At 40.9% G+C, this 26327-nt stretch overlaps 1 protein-coding gene across 1 annotated transcript; it reads right to left on the bottom strand.

Moving 5' to 3' along the window:
- Window positions 1-338: 338 nt before the first annotated feature.
- Window positions 339-24473, bottom strand: LOC131479364 (uncharacterized; the record flags this gene model as incomplete). Its single annotated transcript, XM_058659916.1, is given in 18 exon segments — window positions 339-491; window positions 494-566; window positions 4283-4354; window positions 6238-6358; window positions 7134-7233; window positions 8644-8698; window positions 9958-10059; window positions 10595-10744; window positions 10827-10936; window positions 11753-11860; window positions 12462-12564; window positions 13092-13288; window positions 13291-13312; window positions 15523-15593; window positions 15979-16040; window positions 20434-20572; window positions 22633-22709; window positions 23806-24473. Coding segments are annotated over 18 exon segments (2383 nt in total), but the record flags the coding sequence as incomplete, so codon positions are not given.
- Window positions 24474-26327: the final 1854 nt, after the last annotated feature.

Raw genomic sequence — 26327 nt, 5'->3', positions numbered from 1 at the left:
GACGTGGCCTTCATTCGTGATAAGCACACCGATATGTATATACATACAAACACACACACAGGAATATGAATATATATATATATATATGTTTACGTGTGTGTATGTGTAGGTGTGTGTACGCGTACGTTGTGTGTGTACGTGTACGCGTTTCTGCGTGTACGTGTATATGTACGTGTACATGTACGTGTACGTTTGTGTGCGTATGTATGTATACATATACATATATATGAATATGTGTGTGTGGGTATATGTGTGCGCATGTGTCTGTGAGCGTGTTTATGCTTCTTCGTGTATGTGTGTGTGTGATCTGACTGTTCGTGTATGGCATAAGACATTACCGACTTCCTGCATTGTTTTGCTTTGCCCGGCCGTCTGTGAAGCATTAGACGTCGTGCAGGCGTAAGGCAAATAATTGCACGCTGCACTTGCCTGTAGAAGGTCGAGAGCGGGTGCGCCTGAGCGTGTGTAAAAACGAAAGACCTCCTTTTTACTGGTAGAGATGTCTTTTCGAAGTCTTGCGAGAGTTTCATACATGGCTTCCCATCGAGTTCGACAAGTTTGTAAACCTTGGAAGGGGATAAAACGAGACACACACAGTCATCAGGAAACGAAAAATGATAAAACCGCCTTTGCTGTCAAATTCCAGTGCCAACACATTCACCTCCGGTGTAGTAGGAAGGAATTCCAGCACACACACACGCTCTGTGAATTAGAGAGTTACATAGCACAGCCTCTGTCGTTATAAATCACAGCAGCAGCAGCACCATCACCACTAACTGCAGTCAAGCATCCAAGCTGCCGCTGCTGCTCGTACAGCAGCAGCCTCTGCCGTATAGAGTGGAACAGCAAAAATCTCCCTCATCAGCAATAGTAACAGCAAGCAGCAACCGCATCATCAGCCAGCAAGAGCAGCAACGGCAGCAACAGCATCTGCGTTTGAAGAATGTAGCAGCAGTAGCAGCAGCCTGGGGGGTATGAAAGAACTGCAGTAGCAGCAGCACCTCCTGCGGTCTACAAAAAATCGCGGCAGTAGCAACAGCGTGAAAAAACAGTAAAAGCAGCAGGTACAGCGACAGCCTTTGCGGTCAAACATTATCAGTATATGTGTGTTCGTGTGTGTGTCTGTGTCTGTGTGAGTGCTCCACCAGCAGTAGTAACCTTGCCCGTCAGATCTGAGAGCACCACCAGCAGCAGCAGCCTCTGCGGTCAAACACACGAACAACAGCAGCAGCAGCCTCTGCGGTCAAACACACGAACAACAGCAGCAGCAGCCTCTGCGGTCAAACACACGAACAGCAGCAGCAGTAGCCTCTGCGGTCAAACACACGAACAACAGCAGCAGCAGCCTCTGCGGTCAAACACACGAACAGCAGCAGCAGTAGCCTCTGCGGTCAAACACACGAACAACAGCAGCAGTAGCCTCTGCGGTCAAACACACGAACAGCAGCAGCAGCATCTACGTCCAGGAAAAACAGCAGCAGCAACACATCCGTAGGCGAATAGAACTCCAACTGGACAGAGGGCTCCCCATCAGCGGCAACAGCAGCAGCATAACTGTGGACCAACACAACTGTGGATCAACATAACAGCAGTCAACTGTGTTGGTGGTCAACTAGAACGACAGCAGCAGCAGTAGCCAGCTACTGCGTTTTAAGATATAACTGCAGCAAGACATATTTGGTGTATGCATTCTGTACAAATGCGCTTCGCTACACCGAGAAACACACCACACACACACACACAGACATACACATAGACACACACACACACACATGCACATACGCACACACACACACATACACACAAATACACACACACATACGTACATACATACACATACATACATACACATACATACATACATACACACATACATACACACATACACACACACACACACATACACACACACACACACACACACATACACACACACATACACACACACACACACACAACACATACACACACACACAGAAAATCGCAAGTTGTGGTCAAGGGGGAAGGGGCTCCCTGGTGAAGACACACAGACACGCGCGGCGTGTTTTGTTTGCAGGGCGGCTTCTTATCGTCTCTATCACACATGTGCATATGATAGATATACATATATATACACGTACACAAACACGAATATATGTATATACCCATACATACACATGTATTATTTGTGTGTCTGTACACCAAATCATCTAGGCATGCATACGAATACATTGTCATACATATAAGCCCGCGTACTCTTCTTAGCATCTACTCATACATCTTTTCGCTCTTAAATATACAGAGAAAACATATATATGTATATTCACATACATATCCCTGCAGGCATCTCAGAATCTACGTGTAAATATATTTGTATATATATATACTCATGTGCACGTAGACCTGTATAAATTTAAGTATCTATATATACATGTATATCTGTTCCTAGGAAAATAAATATATATATACATATATATATATATATATATATTTGTATATTGGTATATGTGTGTGCTAAATATTGTAGAACGTTTCATAGAGAAAGGCACTTTCACACCTTCGTAGCGCGTGCTTCGTGTACACGTTCAATGGTAAGCTTGCCATTTGCATATATATATATATATTTGTATATGTATATATATATATAGTATCGAGAAGATTTTGCAAATGTGTGGCACACAAAAGGTTTCCTTCAGAATGTATTTATATACATCTATACATATAATTCATTGAATAGGTCAGATATAATACATGTATTGTATGATATCAACCATACATTATATATATAGGTAGATACTCTGCTCCTGGTTGTCAGCACATGCAGCCAGTGTGTATCTTCGGTTATGTGCATCTTGTGTGTATGTCTATGTGTGCGTGTGTGTCGGTGTCGGTGTGGCACAAGGAAAGGGAGATAAATCCATAGAGAATATATATATAGATAGATAGATATAGGTCTTATATATTGTATGATAGATATATCTGTAATATATTACCTGGAGATGTAGTAATATACTTTGCTCCTGCTTGCAGCACAAGCAGATAAAGTGTGTGCCTCTGTTCGTGTGTACACATGTTCGTATGTGTATGTGTGTGTATGTCAGTGCATAACGAGAGGGAGTTGAATTCAAACAATATACATATATATATTACATTATATTATATAATGCATATACCTGCAATATACTATCTGAATATGTCGTTATACACTTCGCTCCTGCTTGAAGCACATGCAAATAAGCGTGTGGTATTGTTTGTGTGTACATGTGTGTGTGAGTGTCAGTGCATAAGGAGAAGGAGGATGACAGAACATCTTCTGGGCTACCGAAATTTGTGTTGCCATACGTATATGTCAAGACAGAGAGAGAGCGAGAAAAACGAAATAAAAAAAGAGAAAGAGTTGATACCTTCGTTTGTGTATATGTGTGTGTGTGCGTGTGTGTCTATATTTCCGGTAGCGGGAGAGGACGACAGAGAGAGAATGAAAGAGTGAATGAGTATTATCACCACTATGCCACCAGAGGAGGAGAGAACGAGAGGAATAGTAAGAGAGAAGGTGAAAGAGCCAAAGAGAGAGTGAAAGAGAAAGAGAGAGGGAAGGAGAAACAAAGATGAAGGAGAGAGAGAAGGAAGCAAGTGAATGAAGAGAAAGAGTGAAGGAGAAAGAGAGAGAAAGCGAGAGAGTAAAAGAGCTTTGGTCATATGTTCACGCCAGTAGAGACAGAGCGACAGAGAGAGTAGCCACCCGACCAGGGTGTGTGTATGTGTATGTATGTGTGTGCTAGTATGTGTGTGCTAGTATGTGTGTGCTGGTATGTGTGTGCTGGTAGTTGTGTGGTTGTATGTGTGTGTGTGTGTGTTGTTTCAGTGTGTATGAATAACATGGTATTATTGCTGCTAACAAGATGGGCAGCTTGTTGTTATATATGTATATACATATATGTTCGTACGTTTTTGCGAGAGAGCAGTATTAAAAGCGAGAAAACAGAAACAGAGACAGAGAAAGTGTGAGAGAGAGAGAGAAAGAACGAAGGAGGAGACGACACGTACGTGTTTGTGTGAGGGAGTGTGTAAGAGAGAGAGAGACGCTCAGAAGCTTATCACGAGACGTATGCAACTATCACTCGAACGTAACAAGTAATACTCACATATTTATATCTTTGTATAGCCCTATCTCTATATCCACTGACACACAGATATATTTATACGTCTATACATAGATATATATATATATGTATATGCATGTGTAAGAGAGAGACAGATAGAGAGAAGGCAATCGAAGAAGAAAACTTTCCTTTCGAATTACCATGCCAAGAGCGGGTTGTGCCTGACATGTGACCAGATATTGTTCCAACAGCGAACGCGTCAACTCGTGTCCCTACACACACCACGCAGCAACAACGAATCAAACAGCCCCCACGCATACGTACATACATACACATACTTTACATACCTATATATATATATACACATATAGATATGTATATATATATATATATATTTCCATATTTATACGTTTTACATCTAACATAAACGTAATACATTCGACATATACGTGATTCATTAGGCACATACACTATACATCATACATTAGATATTTATATAACTACATGTACATGTGTACATGTAACGGTACACGTACGTATACATACATACACATACATACTCATACATACACATACGTACACATACAAACTCATACATACACATACACATATACTATACACCCACGTCTGTACACACAATTGTGTGTGTACATACATATGCATATGCACACACATATGCACGCGAGTACAAAACACACCAACACACATACATACAAATACGTCTGTACATACAATCATGTATACACATGCATATACACACACACACATACAAATATGTACAAATGTACAAAACACACATATACACACAGACATATACACACACACGTGTCTGTACATACACCAATACATACACATGCGTATGCACACACATATATACGCACAACACCCCACCCACACAAAACCTGTACATATAACACACACACACACACACACGTGTCCATATGTACGAAACACACCCCCCACACATGCACACACGCGTGTACATACAGACATAGACACACCCGCATATGTACACACAAACACAGACACACACAGAGAAAATACACGTACAGACATACACACACTCACACACATAGCGACGATGTATACAAACATGCACGCAGATATACACACACTCACCAGGACAGACTCCCTACATATATACGTACCTATACACCGAAACATATATGTATATAAATACTTATATACATATAGGTATGGCTTAGAGTATACAGAGGGGTGATTTATCTCTACATAGTCGTATAGATTTTCTTATGATTGAAGAGTACTTACATGTGCTGGTGTACGCGTTGCTGCATGTCAGGGAAGCGTTTGAGTAGTACGGTGTCTTACGGAGCGTATATATGCACATGTATATGTATTTATGTCTGTTTGTTTGCATGTGTGTATGCATGGATGATTGCATGTAATGTGCGCATATATATATGTTTATATACAAATGTAGGGGCATTATTATCTACTTGTTCATTGAGAGCACGACGCTGATAACTTTGCTCAAATCACTCAAAAAAAAAGGCGTAACGTGCCCCCCATTCAGGCATCATAATACATACACCTCATACATAAATATATGTAATATATATATATATATATATTTATATGTATATATATTATATACATATATATATATGTATATATATATACATATATATATATGTATATATATATACATATATATATGCCCTTCATCAACTACTTGCGAATCAAGGGCAGCAATTATAACTTCGTCAAAGGTCATTCAAATCAACAATTCCTGGTTATACCAGTATGATACTACATATATATGTGTATACATGAACCTACATGTATATATAATAATATAATATACATATACATCTACATATATATACTGTATATCAATATAAAATGCAGACGTGTATGTTCACATATATATATATATATAGATTACATATATAAGGGCAGTCTTTACTTGTTCATCGAGGATCAGCAATGATAACTTCGTTTACCTCTTTTGAAGTGATGACTGTGATGTATGCCGCGACACAGAGGTATCACGATACATAGACGCGTACACATATACATAAATATAGATGTATACATATATATATGTATATATACAAATATATATATATATATATATATGGATATAGGTATATATGTGTATATGTTTTTGCATAGTAGTGTTCGTACTTACTTGTTCATTAAGAGCAGAGATAATAACTTCGTTCAAGTCGTTTGAAGCCACGATTGTCAGATGCGCTAGTGGCGGCATCCTGAAAGCCTCTGCTGCTTCGCGAAAGAGTCTCCGTGCCTCTCTGTCATACAGATGAGAAATGCAAACACAACAATTACACCACATTCGAACTATACAAACAAAAGCAGCAACTGCAGCAAACACCAGCGAGAGCAACTGCAGCAGAAATTCCACAACTGCAACAACCGCAGTAGCAACAACAGCAGCTGCAGTAGCACCAGCAACAGCACCACGAGCAACGGCAGCGTATATACATATATATGCGTATACAGTAAAAGGTGTTATAGCACCTATACGAAGTGTGTTTATATGGTTGACAGCAGTGAAGTTGGAGTTCCTTGTGCTCTTCACGAAGAAGTTGTTATCAGTTCGGCCACACACACACACACACCTATCTACACATACAACGAGGAAGGAGCAATAAAAACAAATAACACGTATGTTCCCCGTATATATAAACATAGTTACATACGTATATGAATACATACACATACACATAGATATATGAAAACATATATGTTCCCCCATATATATAAACATAGTTATATACGTATATGAATACATACACATACACATACACATATACCACTATTTATGTGCCTCATATATATAAACATAATTATAAAAAGTATATGCATACATATACAAGTATATACATATATATATATATATATATGATGGTGTTTGTAGCAGCCGTAAAGCGATTAATTTATGGTGTCTTACAGCGTATCTGAAACGCTGTTCTGTGGGGAAGAGGACGAAAGAAGAAATACAACGACACGTAAATAACCAGAGCAAGTGTAGTTTTCACCAGACAAAGTTCTGATATGACGTACTGAGAGAGATACGAGAGATCTCCAGAGTCTAGTCGTATTCCAACAGGGCGGTAGCCGAATGCTATCAGAGCCGAGGCCACAACAATGGCGTTTGGAAGTCCTGTGTGCACGCGCAGTAACAGCAGCAACACCACAAAAGTGTCTCAAGGGGGAGGACCACCGCCACGACGACGACCACCACCACCAGCAAAAACAGCAACGACGGCAACAGTAATCACAGAAGCAGCAAGCAGTACGAGCAACACATCGCCAGTAATCGCGGCAACACGGCAGCAGCAGCACAGTCACAGCAGCACCTCCAGCAGCAGCAAACGCAGCAACTCCAGCAACACCACGAGCAGCAGTTACACCAGCACCACCAGAAGCAGCAGTAGTACCAGCAACAGCAGCGGCAGGAACAACAGCAACAATAGCAGCAACAGTAGCAGCAGCAACAGTAGAGGAGCATTACCTGCGCCAGCAGAACTGTATGTGTGAGAGGGCTGGTGTGTGTATACACACATACATACATACGTGTGAGTGTGTGTGTGTGTGTATAGGGACGTGTGTATGTGTGCGGGTATACGGGTAAGTGTATGTGTACGTATGTGTGAGTTACTAGCATACTTGCTAATGACATTTAAAAACACGTGCGTGTATTATGTAGACGTCTTGCGTGATATTTGTCCGGCTCGTGTGTATCATTAAATTACAATCGATCTTCGTATAGGGTCCCCCAGCAGTTCCGTTCTGCCTTTCTCTCTTTCTCCCTCAAAAACTTGTTTGGCTTCTTCTTTCTCTCTCTCTGTGTTTAAAGAGATGTAGAAGTGGCGTTTCCGTATAGAAATGTAAGTATACTTCATGGTAACAGCGCAGCTTCCCAGTCTGTTTCTTAGTACGTACATAATGGCGCTACGACGCTCGTATGTTTTGTGTGTGTATGTGTGTTAGTGTGAGTGTATATGTGTGGGTATGTGTGTCGGACACACACACAATTGTTTACATAGAGTCCCTTCTTTTCCTACCGTCCCTATATGACTGTGTAGTAAATAGTAGTAATACTAGTGGTAAAATTCGTGTTCCAGAGAAAGATTCAGACAGTGTTTCTGCTCTTGTATGTATGTTGTACATGTGTTTGTGTATGTGTGTCAGATTGTGCTGATAGGGGTTTCACTCTCCTTCTTCTGCTGTCTGTGTGTCTCTGTGTGTGTGTGTGTGTATGTGCACGTGTATGTGTGCACGTGTGTGTGCAGTGCATGGATCGAGCAGCAAGTGAATAATATTGAAGCCACTGCTGCTCGGGGTGTGTGCGTATAGGCTCTTCGTGCGTGCGTGTGTGTGTGTGTATGTATGTATACTGTGGAGGCTCCTGTAGAGTTGACATATCAGCAGGGATCATGCTGCTGCGTTGGTTTGAGCGGCCGTCAGTCGTATTGTGACTACAACGAGAAATAGGGAAAACGACTTGCCATACGCATTTCTTTTTTTTCTTTAGTTGAGAAGTTTTAAAAGCACCGGGAAAGGGTCTTACCAGAGTAGAGTGTGTCGTATGTATCAACAAGAGCGAGAAACGCGTGGGGGAACGTCTGCACAGCCACACATACAACCGACTCAAAACACATGCCTGTGCGCTAATGACCAACACCACTTCTCAAAAGAGGAGGGACCGTGGCCATTCTTTCCAGACAAATTCACAATCTAATCTATTCAACAGAAAGCACGCTTCCATCAATATATACAATATACATAACTCTCGCTTTCTCGTTCTACCGCTACTATCACACATATACTTACATATATATATACATAAATATATGTATGCGTATATATATATATGTACGTATATGTGTACACAGACCATATACATATATATATATATATATATGTCTACGTATATATATGTACGTATATGTGTACGTAGTCAACCCAAATCATATCCTTGTATCAGTTGTATGTGGCTGTAGTCGGTGTTATCATACTACAACAAAAGTACAAATCAAGCGGAAACACCCTTCGTTCAATATAGACGTATTATGTCTTTTTCTGTCTTTCTCTCTCTCCTTTGATACATATATATATGTATATATATATACCATGTAGTTAGGAGAGACGTCTTCTAATACATACATATATATTTCACTTTCTCTCTCTCTGGTAGTATCCTCATATATATATATATATATATATATGTATATAGTATCAGGCAACTAGGCTACACTCGATTTTGTACCTACATCGCGCTCTCTCTTCGTCTATCTTCCTCTCTCTTCTTTTTTTCCCACGTGCTATTCTGTTAAATACACATATATATGTATATATACATAGACATACACGAACATACATACACATGCACAGATATAAACATACAAATTATACGTGTAGACGTACATATGTACACGTGCTACACAGGATACGCATACATACATACATACACACGAACATACAGACATTTCCATATATACACATATACATACACATATTCAAGTATACAAATCTATACTGAAGAATGCTTTTTCATTGAATGAATAGTACTACCACTAGTAGTAATAATAATAACAGTAGTAATTAGAGAGGTTGTGCTAATAATGGGAGCAATTGTAGTTGTACTAGTAACACTAGTAGGAACAGGAGCGGTAGTAACAATAGTAGCACCAAGAGTACGTATATAGTACCTGTTAAGTGTAGTAGCTGTAATTGTATTAGTTGAATATACGTAGTAAGTCAGAAGATGCTGTGTATGTGTATGCGTGTTGTATGTGTTGTGATTGCTCTCCTCTTTTTCTCTTTCTTTCTCTTTCGCTTGTCTCTCTCTTTCTTAATGATCTCTTTCTCTGTGTCTAATCACCTGGGCGAAGGCTGTAAATGCAGCGAGTTCACCGTGATGCATTACGGTGTCTAGATTCGACGCCGGCCACAAGGCCACCACCCGCTTTCGATACTCCTTCGCCTGCGGAAAGAAGGGAAGGGAAGACAGCGTAAACACACGGCAGTGCACATGGTAACAGCAGCAGCCCCAGGAGCAGCAGCCCAGGCACACACACAGCATCAACGACCAGTACCACCACTACCACTACCACCAGCGGGCACCTCCACAGCAGCAGCAACAGCAGCATTTTTACATGAAGAGCACCAGCAAAAGCAGCTGCAGGAGAAGCAGTAGACGCCAGAGCAAGAGAAGCATCAGGAGCGGCAGCAGCAGGAACAAAGGAGGAGCAAGAGCAGCAGCACCAGTTACGAGAGCAGAAGCAGCACCAGCATGAGTCAGAGCAGTAGCAGTCGCAGCAGGAGCAAGAGCAGGAGAACCAGCAGCAGGAGCAAGAGCAGGAGAACCAGCAGCAGGAGAAGCACAAGGAATGCCAGCAGTAGCACGAGCAGGAGCTGCGCAGCTGCAGTGAAAGTTGAACAGGTATTAGCAATAGCACCACCAGGCGTACTCATAGTAGCAGCAGCGGGAGGGATGGTAGCGGAAACAGCAGCCGTACTTGCGTCAGTAGTAGTTTTGTACTAGTCGTAGCAGCAGCATCAGCACCAGTAATAGTGAAACCAGCAGCAACACTAGTGGCATGAGTACAAGTAGTAATAGCGGAAGCAGCAGTTTTTTCAGAAGTAGAGGCAACAAAAGTAGTAGTACTCTAGAAGGAAAAGAAGCAGCAACGGTATAATCTGCAGAAATACAATCATTAGCAGCAACAGCACAAAAAGCAGCAGCTGTACGACCGCTAGCAGTACAACCACCAATAAGAGCAGCACCACCATAAACAGCAGCACCTGCAGCAGCAGCAGCAACACCAGCGGTACCACCACCAGCAGTGTAACCACCCGCACTGCACAACACCAACAAAAGCACCATCATCACCGACAGCTGCAACATTAGCAGCAACAACATCATCATAAGCAGCAGCACCACTAGCAGCAGTGCCAGCACCGGTAAGAGCAGCATTACCACTGACAGTAGGCCGGGAGCGCGCGCTACCAGCACACCAGCGCCGGCGTCACCCCTCTTCCACGAATATGCGTTGCATTACCAACACGAAAAGCACCAGCAACACTATCAACAGCAGCACTACTAGTAGGAACACTAGGAACAGCAGCCCTCAGACACAGACACAGACACACACACACACACGAGAGAGAAGCAGCAGCAGCATTAGGACCAGCAGCTTCCGCATACACTCGCACACACAGACCCAAACACGACCAGCAGCAACATCATCACTAATACCAGCAGCACTTCTAACAACCACTAGCAACAGCAGCCTCCCCACACACACGCACACCAGCAGCAGAAGCAGCGACATCAGCCCCCCTCCCTCCACACACACACACACACACAAGGAGCAGCAGCAGCGCTAGGACCAGCAGCCCTCGCACACACAGACACCTGTACACACACCCGCACATCAGGACGAGCAGCAGCAGCAGCCCATCCCCCCCAAGAACACACACGAGCGGTACCAACAGCGGCAGCCCACAACCACACGCACACATAGGGAGTAGCAGCAGCATCAAGACCAGCCGCCCTCGCACACACACAATCACAAGCACACCAGCCGCAATGTCAGTAGTTGGACTAGCAGCTCTCTCTGACACAAACACACACACACACACACACACTTAAGAGGCAGCGACAGCACAGCAACAGCAGGGCAGCAGCAGTAGTAACACGACGAGGACGACTACCACCATCACCACCACCGAGAGCAGCAGCAACACAGCACCACCGCCATCATGAGTACGAGACTCGATAGCTAGAGCCAACAGCATCACAGTATCTAATACGCCCGTTTATTTCTACGATGTATTCACATGGTCAAGATTTCAGCAACAACACCTACACTCTGCTCATACACACAGAAGCGTATGGTAACAGTAGCCGTCGAGACGAGCATACTAACAGCAGTAAGGTAGTACTATTATTACTACTACTAGTAGTAATAGTAGTAGTAGTGCTACTATTCGCAATATGCAGTGCACTTTGGTGGGGGTCTCTGCTTGCTACAATTCCATATATCCAACTAACAGACACTCCTCTTAGGGCGTAAATACGTCAAGCCGCCCAGTGGTGGTGGTGGTGGTACACCGCTGGTGTTGGTCTCAATAGTATATATATGTTATACTCGTGCACAACAAGAAAGATACAAAGTGCTCCTCGTTTCCCTCTTTTCTTTCTATAAAGCAGATTGAAGTACGGCTCCAGCGTTTCCTTCTCTGGGTTCATGTTATGTGAGACTGAGTGTCGATCATGACAGCATAGTCCTCCTTTGTATTAATAAACCAACGCGCATGCGCAATGCGGAGGCGGAACACGCAAGAAACATCATATGATAGTGGGAGACGTGATAGGCCTACTCTCCTCTTCCTTCTTCACGGCCAAAAGAGGCGTGCATATAAACAGAGACACCCGCCCCCCCCCTTCCTGCATGCGTACATACACATACATTGGTAGACGGTACTGTGACGAACTCACAGTGTATGCTCACTTACGCCACATACACACATACACAGAGACCCATATATGCATAGTAGACAAATGCATGCACTCACATACAAGCACATACACTCATAAACGTGTGTACCCACCTTCTCCACACACAAGCACACAGAGACACGAACAAGCACAAACATACACACACACACACACCTACACCCCTCATGCATATACACACACATACGCATCCGTGCATAATCCTATACACACTGACACTCACACACATATACCCACAAGCTCTACATATACACACAGAAACACACCCACCCAAATATACCACAGCATGGACACTCACACATATACACACCTACAACACACATATACTTATTATATACATACAGAGATACACAGACCCAGGTAATAGCCCAGCACATTACTTACTGATATATCGGAAGAAGCAAAAATGAGGTCGTAATGTCCTGACTGCCTTATCACACACGGAAGCATTTGCTTTCTTACAGGAAACGTTGATGCAAGGGATAAGCACTTACACATTCAATAAAGTTGTCAGAGGGTCTCTCCACTTTCAAATTTGCATAATATTTTAAACTCTCCTTAGTTACTGCAGGAGCAGCAGCGCTTTGTGGAGGTGGCGAACGAGCGGCTTCGTCAGCTGGAGGAAGGATACAGTGCAACTGCTCCAAATGTGTGAAAGACGTAATAAACGAGTGAGCCATAGAGCCTCTCAAGGTATGTCGAAAAGAAACGATGCCTGCAGAGAAAGAGCGGAAGACAGAGAGAGAGAGATAAAAAGAAACGAAGACAACGACAGCGGCGCACCAGCCACATATATATATAATAATATATATATATAGAGAGAGAGTGGTATAAATATATATGTATATTTATATATATGCATAGGCATGCACCACGTAGACCCTCAAAGGACGTGGAGGAGGTATATTATCAGAGATAAGACGGCGGTAGAGTGAGAAGAGGGAGAGAGGGAAATGCGAAACACACATATGTACTGCAGCCGCAACCACAGCACATAAATATATACATATATATAAACATTATACGTATATGCAGACAAATATGGATGTGTATATATATATATACAGGCATGCGCCATGAAGCTTTGTAGAGATATGAAGTATTGAATAGACACCTTTAGGGCAGGACAAACAGAGGGAGAGAAGTAAGAGAAAGAAGGTGAAGCAGGGCAATCATAATAGCAGGAGAATATTCCATATGGAAGCAACATGTATATGGGTCTCTGTTTTTGTTAAGTAATGGTTGCAGCAGACGTATACACGTACTATCTGCACGCACACACATGCATAATCATGTATGTGTATGTACATATATACACTCATATATGCTCACACATCTGCACACACACACACACATATACAGACACCCACACATATTCAAATAAAAGTAGGCACACGCACACACGCACACCCCCCACAGTTATACACGCACACATCAACATATATATACATATAGGAACATATATATATATATATAAACACACACACACACACGCACAAATATACATACATACGTACAGACACATAGACATACTAGCACATCCACAGGCACACGTCCACACAGATACAGACACGTACACGCACACTCACAATTACCCACGTACACAGCAACACATACAAATATATATATATATATATATGATGAGAGATACGAAGATAGAGATATATAATACACACATACATACATACACGCACACATAGACATACATATACACGCACATACACACACACACAGAGCCACACAGATAAAAACACATACACACACACACATACATACATACATACTTACATTTACTCATAGTATACATATATATACATATACACACATATATATACATATCTACACATATTTATACATATCGATACATACATACAGATATTTACACATGTCTATACATATCTATACATAATTATACATATCTATACATATCTATACATATCTATACATGATATACATACATAACACATACGTACACTTACACATACACTTACATAGAAAATAACGCAGGCCGAACAAGGAGATGTACGAGGACTAGCGCTGTACCCATAGCACCAAACCGCACGCTGTACAAGAAATATATATACATCTATACATATATAGATATATATATCTACACACATATGTATACATACATATGTATACTTGAGAAAAATAGCAATATATCAGAAGTGTACAAGTCAATCAGCAGCAACCACAAACGTCCCCTCTCTGAGCAACTGATAAGACGTCTTTGGAAGAAACAACGCTATCAGGAAGACCCACAGCACCACGAAATAATAGTTGAAGCGAAATTTATATAGAGGTGAGAGTTTTCACACGTTTTGTCTGCACTGACACAGTGTTGTCAGCAAGTAAAATACTATACGAGTACTACCAGTAAAAAAACATACTAGTAATGCTAGCAGTAGTACTAGTATTAGTATCAGTAGTAGTTGTTGTTGTTACTAGTATATATAAATATATATACATATCTACATGGACTAGAAGACCCGCAATAATATACATATACATAGGTACATACACATCAGAAATCAAGCTATAGTAACACATATATACGTATATATACATAAAGTGTATATATACCGAAAAAGAAGCGAAAATGTTTGCAACAGTCATAGATTGCGTACCAGACAATAACAGTAGGTCGTCGTATTACACATTCACTAATACATTAATGTGTTGCTGGTGGCACTATTTAAATCGATATATCTATATATATATATGTCTATACATACGTATATTGAGAAACTAGCAAGAATATGTGTATACATATATATAATATGTATAGTGCACAAACCCAGCACTAACAGCTTATCTATGTATGTACGTATATTGAAACATAAGCCAACCAACTTAGCATAACGGCAATGAAGTCCATACCAGACTACAGAACTAGCGATGCGCATTGCTCACGTATTGTCATACCTCTGTGTTGCTAGTAGCATCACATCCACCGAGATACGCGTAGCGACTGGCACTGAGAGCTCCGTTAGGGCCTGAGAACCACAGCAACAACTCTTTAACGAATTAGCAGCATTATTGTTTAACATTCACGGCATTTACAGAGAAGACGTGTTTGCTTTCTACATGACACGTAATATAGCGTCTTTAAGGAAAAAGACCGTCTTTTTGTATATCACTAAAAGCAGTATATGAGTGAGGCACTACTCGTACTACTAGTTGTTGCGGTAGAAGTGTTCTGGAGAAGAAGACGTCCACTTGTTCACGCGAGAACGAGTACATATGCAACGTCAGTTACATTCCATGCACATTACCTCCAGTGGAACCACCACTAACAACAGCAGCAGTAGCAACAGCAACAGCAGCACCCACAGCAGCAGCAAACGCACAAGCACTAGTCACGCTGACTGATGCGCATACCCTGCGCTCGTCGAGCTCCAAACTCCAAGAGCTGCTTGTTCAGACCCGCTGCCAATCGATGTCTGCAAAATACAAAAGTACTCGTACACACATACATACTAGGTGACACCCAATATACACGCAATTCCTATATATATATATATATACGCATAAGTGCTACTCTCTGCTAGGGACGTATATATATATATATATATATATATATGTATATTCGTACGAGTACGTATATATATACACACATACAGCGGTACACACAATACACACGTAACTCATATATATATATATATATACGAGTACGTATACATACACACACACACATACAGCGTTAGACACAATATACACGTAACTCATATATACTATGTATATAGACGTATGAGTACGTATATATACACACACACATGCAGCCTTACACACAATATACACTTAACCTATATATATATATATACGTGAGGATACGTCCCTAGCAGAGAGTAGCACTTGTGCTTGAGAAGTCGCTAATATCTACCCCATTACAGGCCGAAGGAGGTAGTAGTAGCCGAACGCCACAAATATATATATACACACATACGTATATATATATACACTGTATATATACCAATGTATATATTCAGCAAGTGGACGCTTAAAGAACCGCTAGAATTTACCGTGGCACCAGAAGAAAGTAGCCTACACAATCACATATAACATACACCCACGTGTATATGTATAATTTTCACGCTATCAAAGCCACTACTAATCACTCTCTCGAACAAGAAACAGCAGCACGCACACATACATAAGTATATACATATATATATAGACACACACACACACAGAGCTATGCGTATATGTGTATATATATGTCAGCTACATTCATGTACATGCCTAGCAGTAATGCTATATAAGCCACTATCATCCATCGTAACACAACAGGGAAGTAGTGCACACACACACACACACACACATACACGCACCTACAGCTGCCTCTCTACATGCATATATATTAATATATATACACACAAACATGTCAAGCAGTTACGCTATAGTCACGAGTATTCTCGACATCGAGCATTTCTTCAACTGTTAGAACTACAAATATTCGTGTATATATACATATATATGATATTATGTTTGAGCTGACATATATATATCTTAGTAAATGGGGGTACACGTAAATAAAAGGGTGATCACCACCACCTCCGCTACTACTACTACTACTACCACCATCACTACCTATACTACCACCGCCACCACGGTGCTGCAGGAGCTGCCTCGTCGCCCTCAGTTTCAGTATTGATAGGCGTGTTAGCAGTAGTTCTATCAAATACACTAGCAACAGCAACTTTCCGAGTAGTACTGCGCCCAATAGTGACAGTAGTAGTCATAATAATAATTATAGCAGTAGTGGTAGCAGTAGCACAATTTTTGTGATAGTAGTAGTAGTTTTTGTTGTAATAGTGAGGGTAGTAGTAATTGTCGTGACAATAGTAGTAGTAGTAGTATCAGTGGATGGTGAAGTAGTAGTGATAGTAGAAGTTGTGGTAATATCAATAGTAGTGATAGTAGTGCTAGTGATAGTATTGATAGGACTAGTACTAGTGTTGATATAAGAGGAAACAACAGTTGTAGTACGTATCCAAGTGGTAGTAACGATACTATTAGTAGAAGTGGTACCAATAGTACTACTACTGCTACTACTATTAGTAGTCTTTGTAGTAATATCAGTAATGGCTGTAGTAATAGTGGTAGCGCTAATAGTATTCGGGGCACTAGTATTACACTAGCAATACCAAGAGTCATATTAAGGTATTAAAAGTAGCCGCGCTCAGTCGTTAATCAGCACAAACTAGTGGCATGGTATAATGATAGTAAGAGAAAGAATAGCATGTGCAGTGGGTTTATTTTTACTATAAATAATTGTAGTAGCTCCTATAATAGCAGTAGTAGTAATACGTAAAGGGAGGTAGCAGTTCGAGTACTAGTGGTGGTAGTATGATAGCAACTATGGTAGTAGCCGTAGTTGTACTAATAGTAGTAGTAGTAGTAATACGAGTAGTAGCAAATCCAATAGGTTTACTTTTACTATAAGTGGTAGCAGTAGCTCTCGTAATACTAGTGCTTGGTGTTGTTATGGTGGTAGGAGTACTAACTGTAAGAGTAGTGACAGTAGTAGTATTAAGGTAGCGTTTATGATAGTAATTGTAGTAGTATTAGTACTAGCTGTACATGCAGCGAGTGTATGTGCACTACAGACGATCGGAGTAGCTCTCATAGTAGGAATAGGAGTAGTAGCAGCAATATTAGCTGTAGTAGTAGTAATAATACTCCTGCGTATAATATAAGCACTACAAGAATAATACTGGATATAGCAGTGATAGTAGCTCTACTGTATATGATAGTAGCTCTAGCCCTCGTAATTGTAGTAGTAGTAGTTGCTATTGTAGTGATATCCGTCTTAGTGCTCCGAGTTGTACGTCTACTAATAGTAATAGGAATGGCCAGAGCCGTTGTAGATATATCAACCCCATACAATTGTCAGTAGTGATAGCCATAGTCATGCTAATGACGGCAGAACTACTCCACAGCGCATGGCGAGGCAGTGGGCAGTAGAAGAACATAAAAAAAAGGAACCACCTTCCCTAACACAACCAGATAGACCTACGCAAACAAATGCATGCCGATATGTTATCGTAGAACCTAAAAGCCATTTTGAAATAAACCTGCCTTACAGCTTTGACTTTCGAGGTACTGGCTGTATATATACCTATATACACGGTTATGTACACATACATATAAACCTATATATATATGTATATACGTAGAGGTACGTATGTGTGTATGTGTATGAATACGTATGTATATACGTATCAGTATGTATATGTATGCATATATGTACCGATTTGTATACGTATTCATATGTATGGGAGGACAATGTGTATGTATGCATCCATGCACGGATATGTATATGTATATGTATGGGTATGCATATATATGGAATTAGTGTATATATATATATATTTGCTGCGCATATAATTTGCTGTCGACATCATACACACGTCTGCACGCCATACACATGTGGACGAGTGGTAACTTCTATTACATGCACGGTGATTCGCGTACTACACTCTCTTTAAGACAGACTTTCAATATCGCGCTTCACTCTTACATTTATAGATATACATACATACATATATACATATGTGTGTATATGCGTATCTATACACAGACATATATGTATATATATATTTTTAGGTAAGATATATATACTCATATTCAATACATACATATATGTAATATATATATATATTGATACTAATCTAAGCAGTTTGTGGAGCGACCGCTGTGTACTACACACCGTACTGATGCTCTCTATGTCGTGCGTCACTATCATGTATATATAGTGTAGTATAAGCATATATATATATAAATATATATATATATATAAATATATATATATGTATATATAGATATATAAAGAGATGTAAATTCTTCAAAGGCATACATATATATATCTATATATACATTTATATATATATATATATACATATATATATATTTATATATATATCTATATATACATATATATATATATCTATATATACATATATATATAGATATATATATATATGTATATATAGATATATAAAGAGATGTAAATTCTTCAAAGGCATACATGTGTACAATGTACACATTTGTACCAACTCATGCACTTTGTTTAGCGGGAATTGTACACACGAAACCAAACGTCAGATATAACGAATTACGGAGAGAAAGCAGACATACATGAAAAGACACTCTCTCTCCTCTCCTTTCTCTTTCCTTCTTCTTTTTTATTCCGCGGTTGCAATTCCCTCTGTGTGAGACAATGAAAAACATTTCTTAACATATACTGATACATACATATCTATATATATATGTATACACATATATATATATATATATATGCATATATGTATGAATGTATATATATCTATATGTACGTATATGTATGTTGAGTTGCTGTGCCAGCCTGCTTCCGAATACCCATATATAGTGCCGCTACAATATTTCACATAAACTGTACTCGACTCTTGCCTGCCACATATATATATATATATAAATATATTAACGCACGGACAGTGAGTAGTAAGAGTAGTATTAGTTACAAGGAACAATGGGCAGCAAGTAGCACTACTGACGATGTTCGAGAGAGACTGGAAATGCGAAAAACAGAAACGAAAAACATACGAGAAAGGGTATGTACTTAAAGTGGACAGACAGACAGAGATAAAAAGGAGGAATGCGACAGACACAAAGAGAGAGAGAGAATGAGAAAGGGAGGGACAGAGGGGGTGAGAGACGCTGTCAGACGAGTACATAGGTCAGTAGAGATGAACACACACAGAAACAGAGAGAGAGGAAGAAAAAGAAGGAAGCAGAAAGACAGAGTGAGAGCGAGAGAGAGGGAGAAAAAGCGAGAAAGAAGAAAGAAAGACCAACCTGGCAGCATTCGTAGCAACAAGTACAGCGAAGTTTAATATGTTGAGGACGGGAGTTTCAACGAGTTGACAGACCGCAAGGGGCCCCTCCACCCGTATGAGCGGTACTTTCGGGAATACCACCGTCCCCTCTGGTATTGCTGCCAATAACATCACATATACATAGACGCACGTAATTAGGACCTACATACACACATACATGCTTACATGCGTGCACACATGGGTATATACATGTGTATATGTTCAGAGAGAGAGAAAGACAAACGCTTTAGAAATATCCTCTGATATTGTTGTCGGTCATAAAATATATAAACAGACGCTCATACTCACAAAGATTTATACAAACGTACATACATACATTCGTACACACAAACGTACACATATACATACCTACCTACGTACATACTTACATGGATATATATGTATATATATAGAGACACGTAGCAGATACGACAATAGCCTCTGGTATTGGTGCCAATAACATCACATATACGTAGACGCACCGTAATAAAGACTTACATACACACATACATGCTTACACACGTGCACACATGGGTATATACATGTGTATATTATGTTCAGAGACAGACGAAGACAGACATTTTAGAAATATCCTCTGATATCGTTGTCGGTAATAAATTATGTAAACAGACGCTCATCTTCACAAAGTTTATACATAAGTACATACATACATTCGTACGTACAAACGTACACCTATACATACCTACCTACGTACATAGCTACATGGATATATATATATAGACAGAGAGAGTTTGCGTACTTATTTACATATATATATATATACATATATATATACATACACATGCAGATATATGTGACATACATGACACCTACTCAATTGTTCGCATTTAATATATATATATATACGAGTAAAATCTGTCTGTACATGTAAATATAGGTGTACATATCCCTGTACATTTGCTCGTGTTTCGATATGCCGAGACCTTCTGATTATATATTATGTAAATATTACAATGTTACCGGTCCTCTTCATGTACCTGTCGCTAGTATGAGAGCACCCTTACATACACGTATATACACATTTATATAAATATATATACATATATACGTGTGCACATATATACAGTTATATATGTATATGTTTGATGCTGTATAATTTAGGTATACATGTGTGCATACCTACAGCTATATAGTGAGAGGGACAGAAAGACATGTTTGATACTGCATACAGTATATATACATATATGTGTGTGCACATATATACAGTTATATATGTATATGTTTGATGCTGTATAATTTAGGTATACATGTGTGCATAGCTACAGCTATATAGTGAGAGGGACAGAGAGACGTGTTTGATACTGCATACAAAAAAGTTAACATTCCATACACAGAGACAACGTATATGCATATACGTCTATATTTGGTCTCCTGCAAAGTTTCACTTCTCAAACACGAACAAAAAGAAGGGCGGGGGAAGGCAATAAAGCTTCATAATGTTTAATACAACCGGTGCATGAGCAGCTAAGCAGCAGTATGACTGTTGATAGCCACGGTAGCAACAGTAGCAGCAGTACTTGCGGTAGTTGTAGTACCAGTCTCAATAATAGTAGTAGCAGTAGCAGTAGTAGTAGTAGTAGCCCTGCCAGTAGTAGTAGTAGTAGCACTAGCGGTAGCAGCAGTAGTACTAGTAGCACTAGCAGTAGTAGTGGTAGTACCACTAACAATAGTAGTAGCACTACTAGCAATAGTATTGGTAGTAGTAGCACTAGCAACAGTAATATTTGTTGTAGCACTAGTAATGATAGTAGCAGTAGTACTGGTACTGGCACTAGTAGTGGATTAGTAGTAGTTATAGTAGCAGTAACACTAGTAGCAGTCAGCAGCACTAGCAGTGACACTAGCAGCAGTAGTACTAGCAGTAGCACTGCCTGCGTAGTAGCACTAGCAGGAGCACTAGCAATACCCATACCCGCGGTAGTAGCAATAGCACTTGCAACAGCACTACGTGCGGTAGAAGCAATACGAGTAGCAGTAGCACTAACGGTAGGAGCAGCAGCAAAAGCAATAGCAAAAGCAATAGCAGTAGTAGCCGTAGTTATAGTAGTAGCGAGGACAGGTAAAACAGTACTAATAATGCCAACAGTTTACTATATTGACGACGGCCATAGAGAGAGAAAAGTATAGAAGTAGTCAAAAAAGAGAAGCCGTATGATACCGCAAACATTAAGGTTCGCTGCGCTGATATGACTCAAATAATCGAAGAAGTCCTCGGGTGCTCCGGGAAAGTGACGTCTTCAAGAGAAAAAAGGTATGCATGCAGTGGGCAGCAGCACAAGCAGCAAACACAGCACAAGCTAAAAGAGCAGAAATAATAGAAAGAAGCACAAGATCAAGCAGATGCAGCGAAAGGTAATGGGGCATGTCTATATGCAAGAACAAGAGCGTACATTCTTCATATATACCGTTATACATACCTACATACACACATACAGTCAGACACGAATATACGCTTATAGACATACATAGAGATACACACACACAAATGGAGATACACATATACGGACACACACACACACACACACACACACACATACACACATATACACACATATACACACACAGACATATGCAGATACATACATACATAACGACGCACACACACACAGGAATATACACACATACAAACACGCATGCATATATATATATATATATGCAAATACATACATACATGACGACATATACACACACAGAGGGATATACGCACGTACAAGCAAGCACGCATATATATACTAACACAAACACATACACACACAAACCAGCAGCACCAGCACCGGCAACAGCACCACCAGCAACAGAAGCAGCCGCATCAGCAACAACACCAGCAGCACCTGCAACAAACCCGGCACCAGCAACAGCACCGCGCCAGCACAACAGCACCAGCATCAGCAGTAACAGCAACCGCACTAGCACCAACAACAGCAGCATGCGTGCATCAACATCAACACAAGTAGAAGCAGCCTCTCAGCCATGAGGGAGGTTAAAGCCTTTCACCATGCAGTGGTTGGTAGTGATAATATTATTACTTAATAGACCACCGCCGAAGAGAAGCACCACCACCACTGCAGACAACTCAACAGGCACGTAGCAACGCCAATAGCACTAACGATAGCACCAGCAGCAACACGGCAGCACCAGCAGCAACAACACGGCAGCAGCAGCAGCAGAATCACCACTGCAGCAGAGGCAGCGATAGTAGCAACATTATATTGGCAGTAGTACCGGCGGCAGCAAGATGAAAAGCAGCAGATATATAGCATACACGTGCAGATATTACAGATAGTAGATGAGTCAGAGAGAACAGCAGCAGGCGATTTTCTTCCCGTTGTACCTGAAGAATTTCATATGCTCTTCATTGAAAGACATAGAGAGTAAAAAGTCGACCATTTGCTTGACACCTGCCATGACCGCAAATTCACCATGGAAGGGAGCTTTACGAAAGAAAGCCTCAAATACAGCATTCTGGTTATGCTTGTTTTCTTTCCAGTTAGCGTAGAGCATGGCTAGTTCATACCAGTCGACGAGCATTAATGACGGACACGACTGGCACAGAAGCCTTTTCTTCCCACCCTCTTCTTCTTCTTCCTCTGCTGCTGCTGTTGCTGCAGTTGGTGTTGTTGCTTTCGCTGATGCTGCTAGGGCTACTCTTTTTTGCGGACCTCTTGCTCCATCTTCGGAGAACATGTCCGGATGCTCTGTCGCCATCGTGGTTGTCACTTTCTGTGTGCCTCGCCCTCGTTTCCCTCTCCCTCCAACTCTTTCTTCTTCATCCGCGTCTATTACTACTACTTCTGGCTCGCCGTTCTCCTCTTCCTCATGCATCGTAGTGTTCTCCTGTGCAGTATGGTCCTTATTCCCTACTATGCACGCGCCACCGCGCTGTGATGAGCTGTGACAGCCAGACGCCTGCTCCAACATACCTTCGCAGCAGGGTGAGCTGTCAGTTGCGTTAGTACTACTCCCCCTCTGCATTACCACCACCACCGCCACCCATCGCATGACTCCCTCCACACTTTCTCTTCAATGCTCCTTGCTGTCCTTTCATTGTATCCCGCATAGGAACTACAGTTTGAGACTCCTTGTCCTGCTACTGCTGTTATAAAGACGCAGATTTCTTTGTCAACATCTTCCCCTGCTGCGTCTGCATGAGAAAAAGGCTCAGATGACTTATATGGCTGCTGCTGAGGCTTCGACGTCACCTAGACCCAAGGTTATACTATAACTACTGTCGCTACGGCTCTTGTTGCTTATGATGCTCGTGAAATTGCTTATGGCGCTCTTCCTGTTTCCTGTGCTGCCGTTGCCGCAACTAACGCCGCTGCTTTTGCTGTTGCTGCTGGTGCTGCTGTTGCTGTTCCTTGCGATGTCGTTGCTGTCGTCGCCGTTGTTGCTGCTGTTGCTGTTGCTAGAACTACTACTTGTGCTGTTGTGGCTCGGGGGTGGCAACTCTTCTGCTACAGTTATCACTCCTGCTGTTGTTGCTGCTGGTTGTGTTAATGGTGATGCTGCTGCTGTTGAATTGGGAAGAATATCTCTCTCTTCAGAATCCTATCACACAAACGTTTGAGCCTTCAGTATCTCCACGCAAAACCACACATGAAAAAAGCTCAACTTTCATTGTTCCTCGAAGGGGCAGTGATTAACACGAGGGAGTCTTGAAACAGCTAGCTAGCGTTAATACGTATATGCTGCTGCGTCCTGCTGCAGAGGAGTACTAGCCACATCTACTATTACTCCTACCAGTAGTAGTTATGTTACCAGTACCACTCCATATCCACCACGAGCTGCAGTAGTAGTATTTATAATCGCAGCAGCAGTAGTAGTAGTATCAACAGTAATAGTAGCGGCAGTAGGACTTAGAGCGGTACGGCCAGAGGGAAGCCAGGCCTCGTAGCAAACAAAATTTGTGATCATACAAACGTTTAGACTTTTACGTTGGGTGGCAGAAAAACATCTGTTATGTGAAACAATATATACGTGTGTATGTAACTAGGAATCTCGCCACACCTCATGCGTTGCATAGAGTTCACGTGGGAATATACGAAGATGTGCAAAGAAGACTGCATGTAGAATGAGATAACACGTATACATGTTATATATATATATATATATATCCGTGTATGTTACAAGGATCCGAAGAGGCTTGCCATCGATATGTGCATACGGCGATTGCATGACAATTCAGTAGAAGCAGCAGGAGCAGTCTCTCCTCCTCCTCCTGCAGAATAGACACGCATGCACCTGGGCTGCACTATTTTCTTACACAAACGAAGAGTATAAACACAAACGCCACAGACACATGTATAGACATATAGATCTACATATATAGAGAGAGAGATATATATAGAAATATATATACATATATATATGTATTTGTATGTGTAAACATACATATGTATGCGCATATACAAATGGATATACATGTAAGTACAGTTCAAGACAAATGAGATATATATATATTTAGATAAATATACCCATATATACATGCACATACTTGTAATCTCCATGGATACGGGGACTGTGAAGTGCCTTATAGGCAAATAAGGGTTCTGCAGTTGCCACGGAATTAGCAACCGCACGCAGGAGGAACGGGGAAATCCTTCTTATTGGCGAATTGAAAAGAAGAAAGAAAAAAACGCAGGTAGCAGGTCAACGAGAATACGAACGAGAAATGAGTGGCCTAATGTAGTTCTTATTTGCAGCTATAGCAGGACACAAATTTGAAGAGGACACGACGATATCAAAGCAGTGTCACGCTGTTTCTTCGTGAGCTGCTGCTACACTAGTGAAGAGATCCTGTGAAAGGCAAACTTTTTTTCACAAAAATGACAGTGTGAAGCACCCACAGATATC

This window comes from Ochotona princeps, unplaced genomic scaffold (genome assembly GCF_030435755.1).
Source record: "Ochotona princeps isolate mOchPri1 unplaced genomic scaffold, mOchPri1.hap1 HAP1_SCAFFOLD_3447, whole genome shotgun sequence".
Classification (NCBI taxonomy): Eukaryota; Metazoa; Chordata; class Mammalia; order Lagomorpha; family Ochotonidae; genus Ochotona; species Ochotona princeps.
The sequence above is the reverse complement of the archived record's forward strand: the minus strand, read 5'-3'. Positions and strand labels throughout refer to the sequence as shown.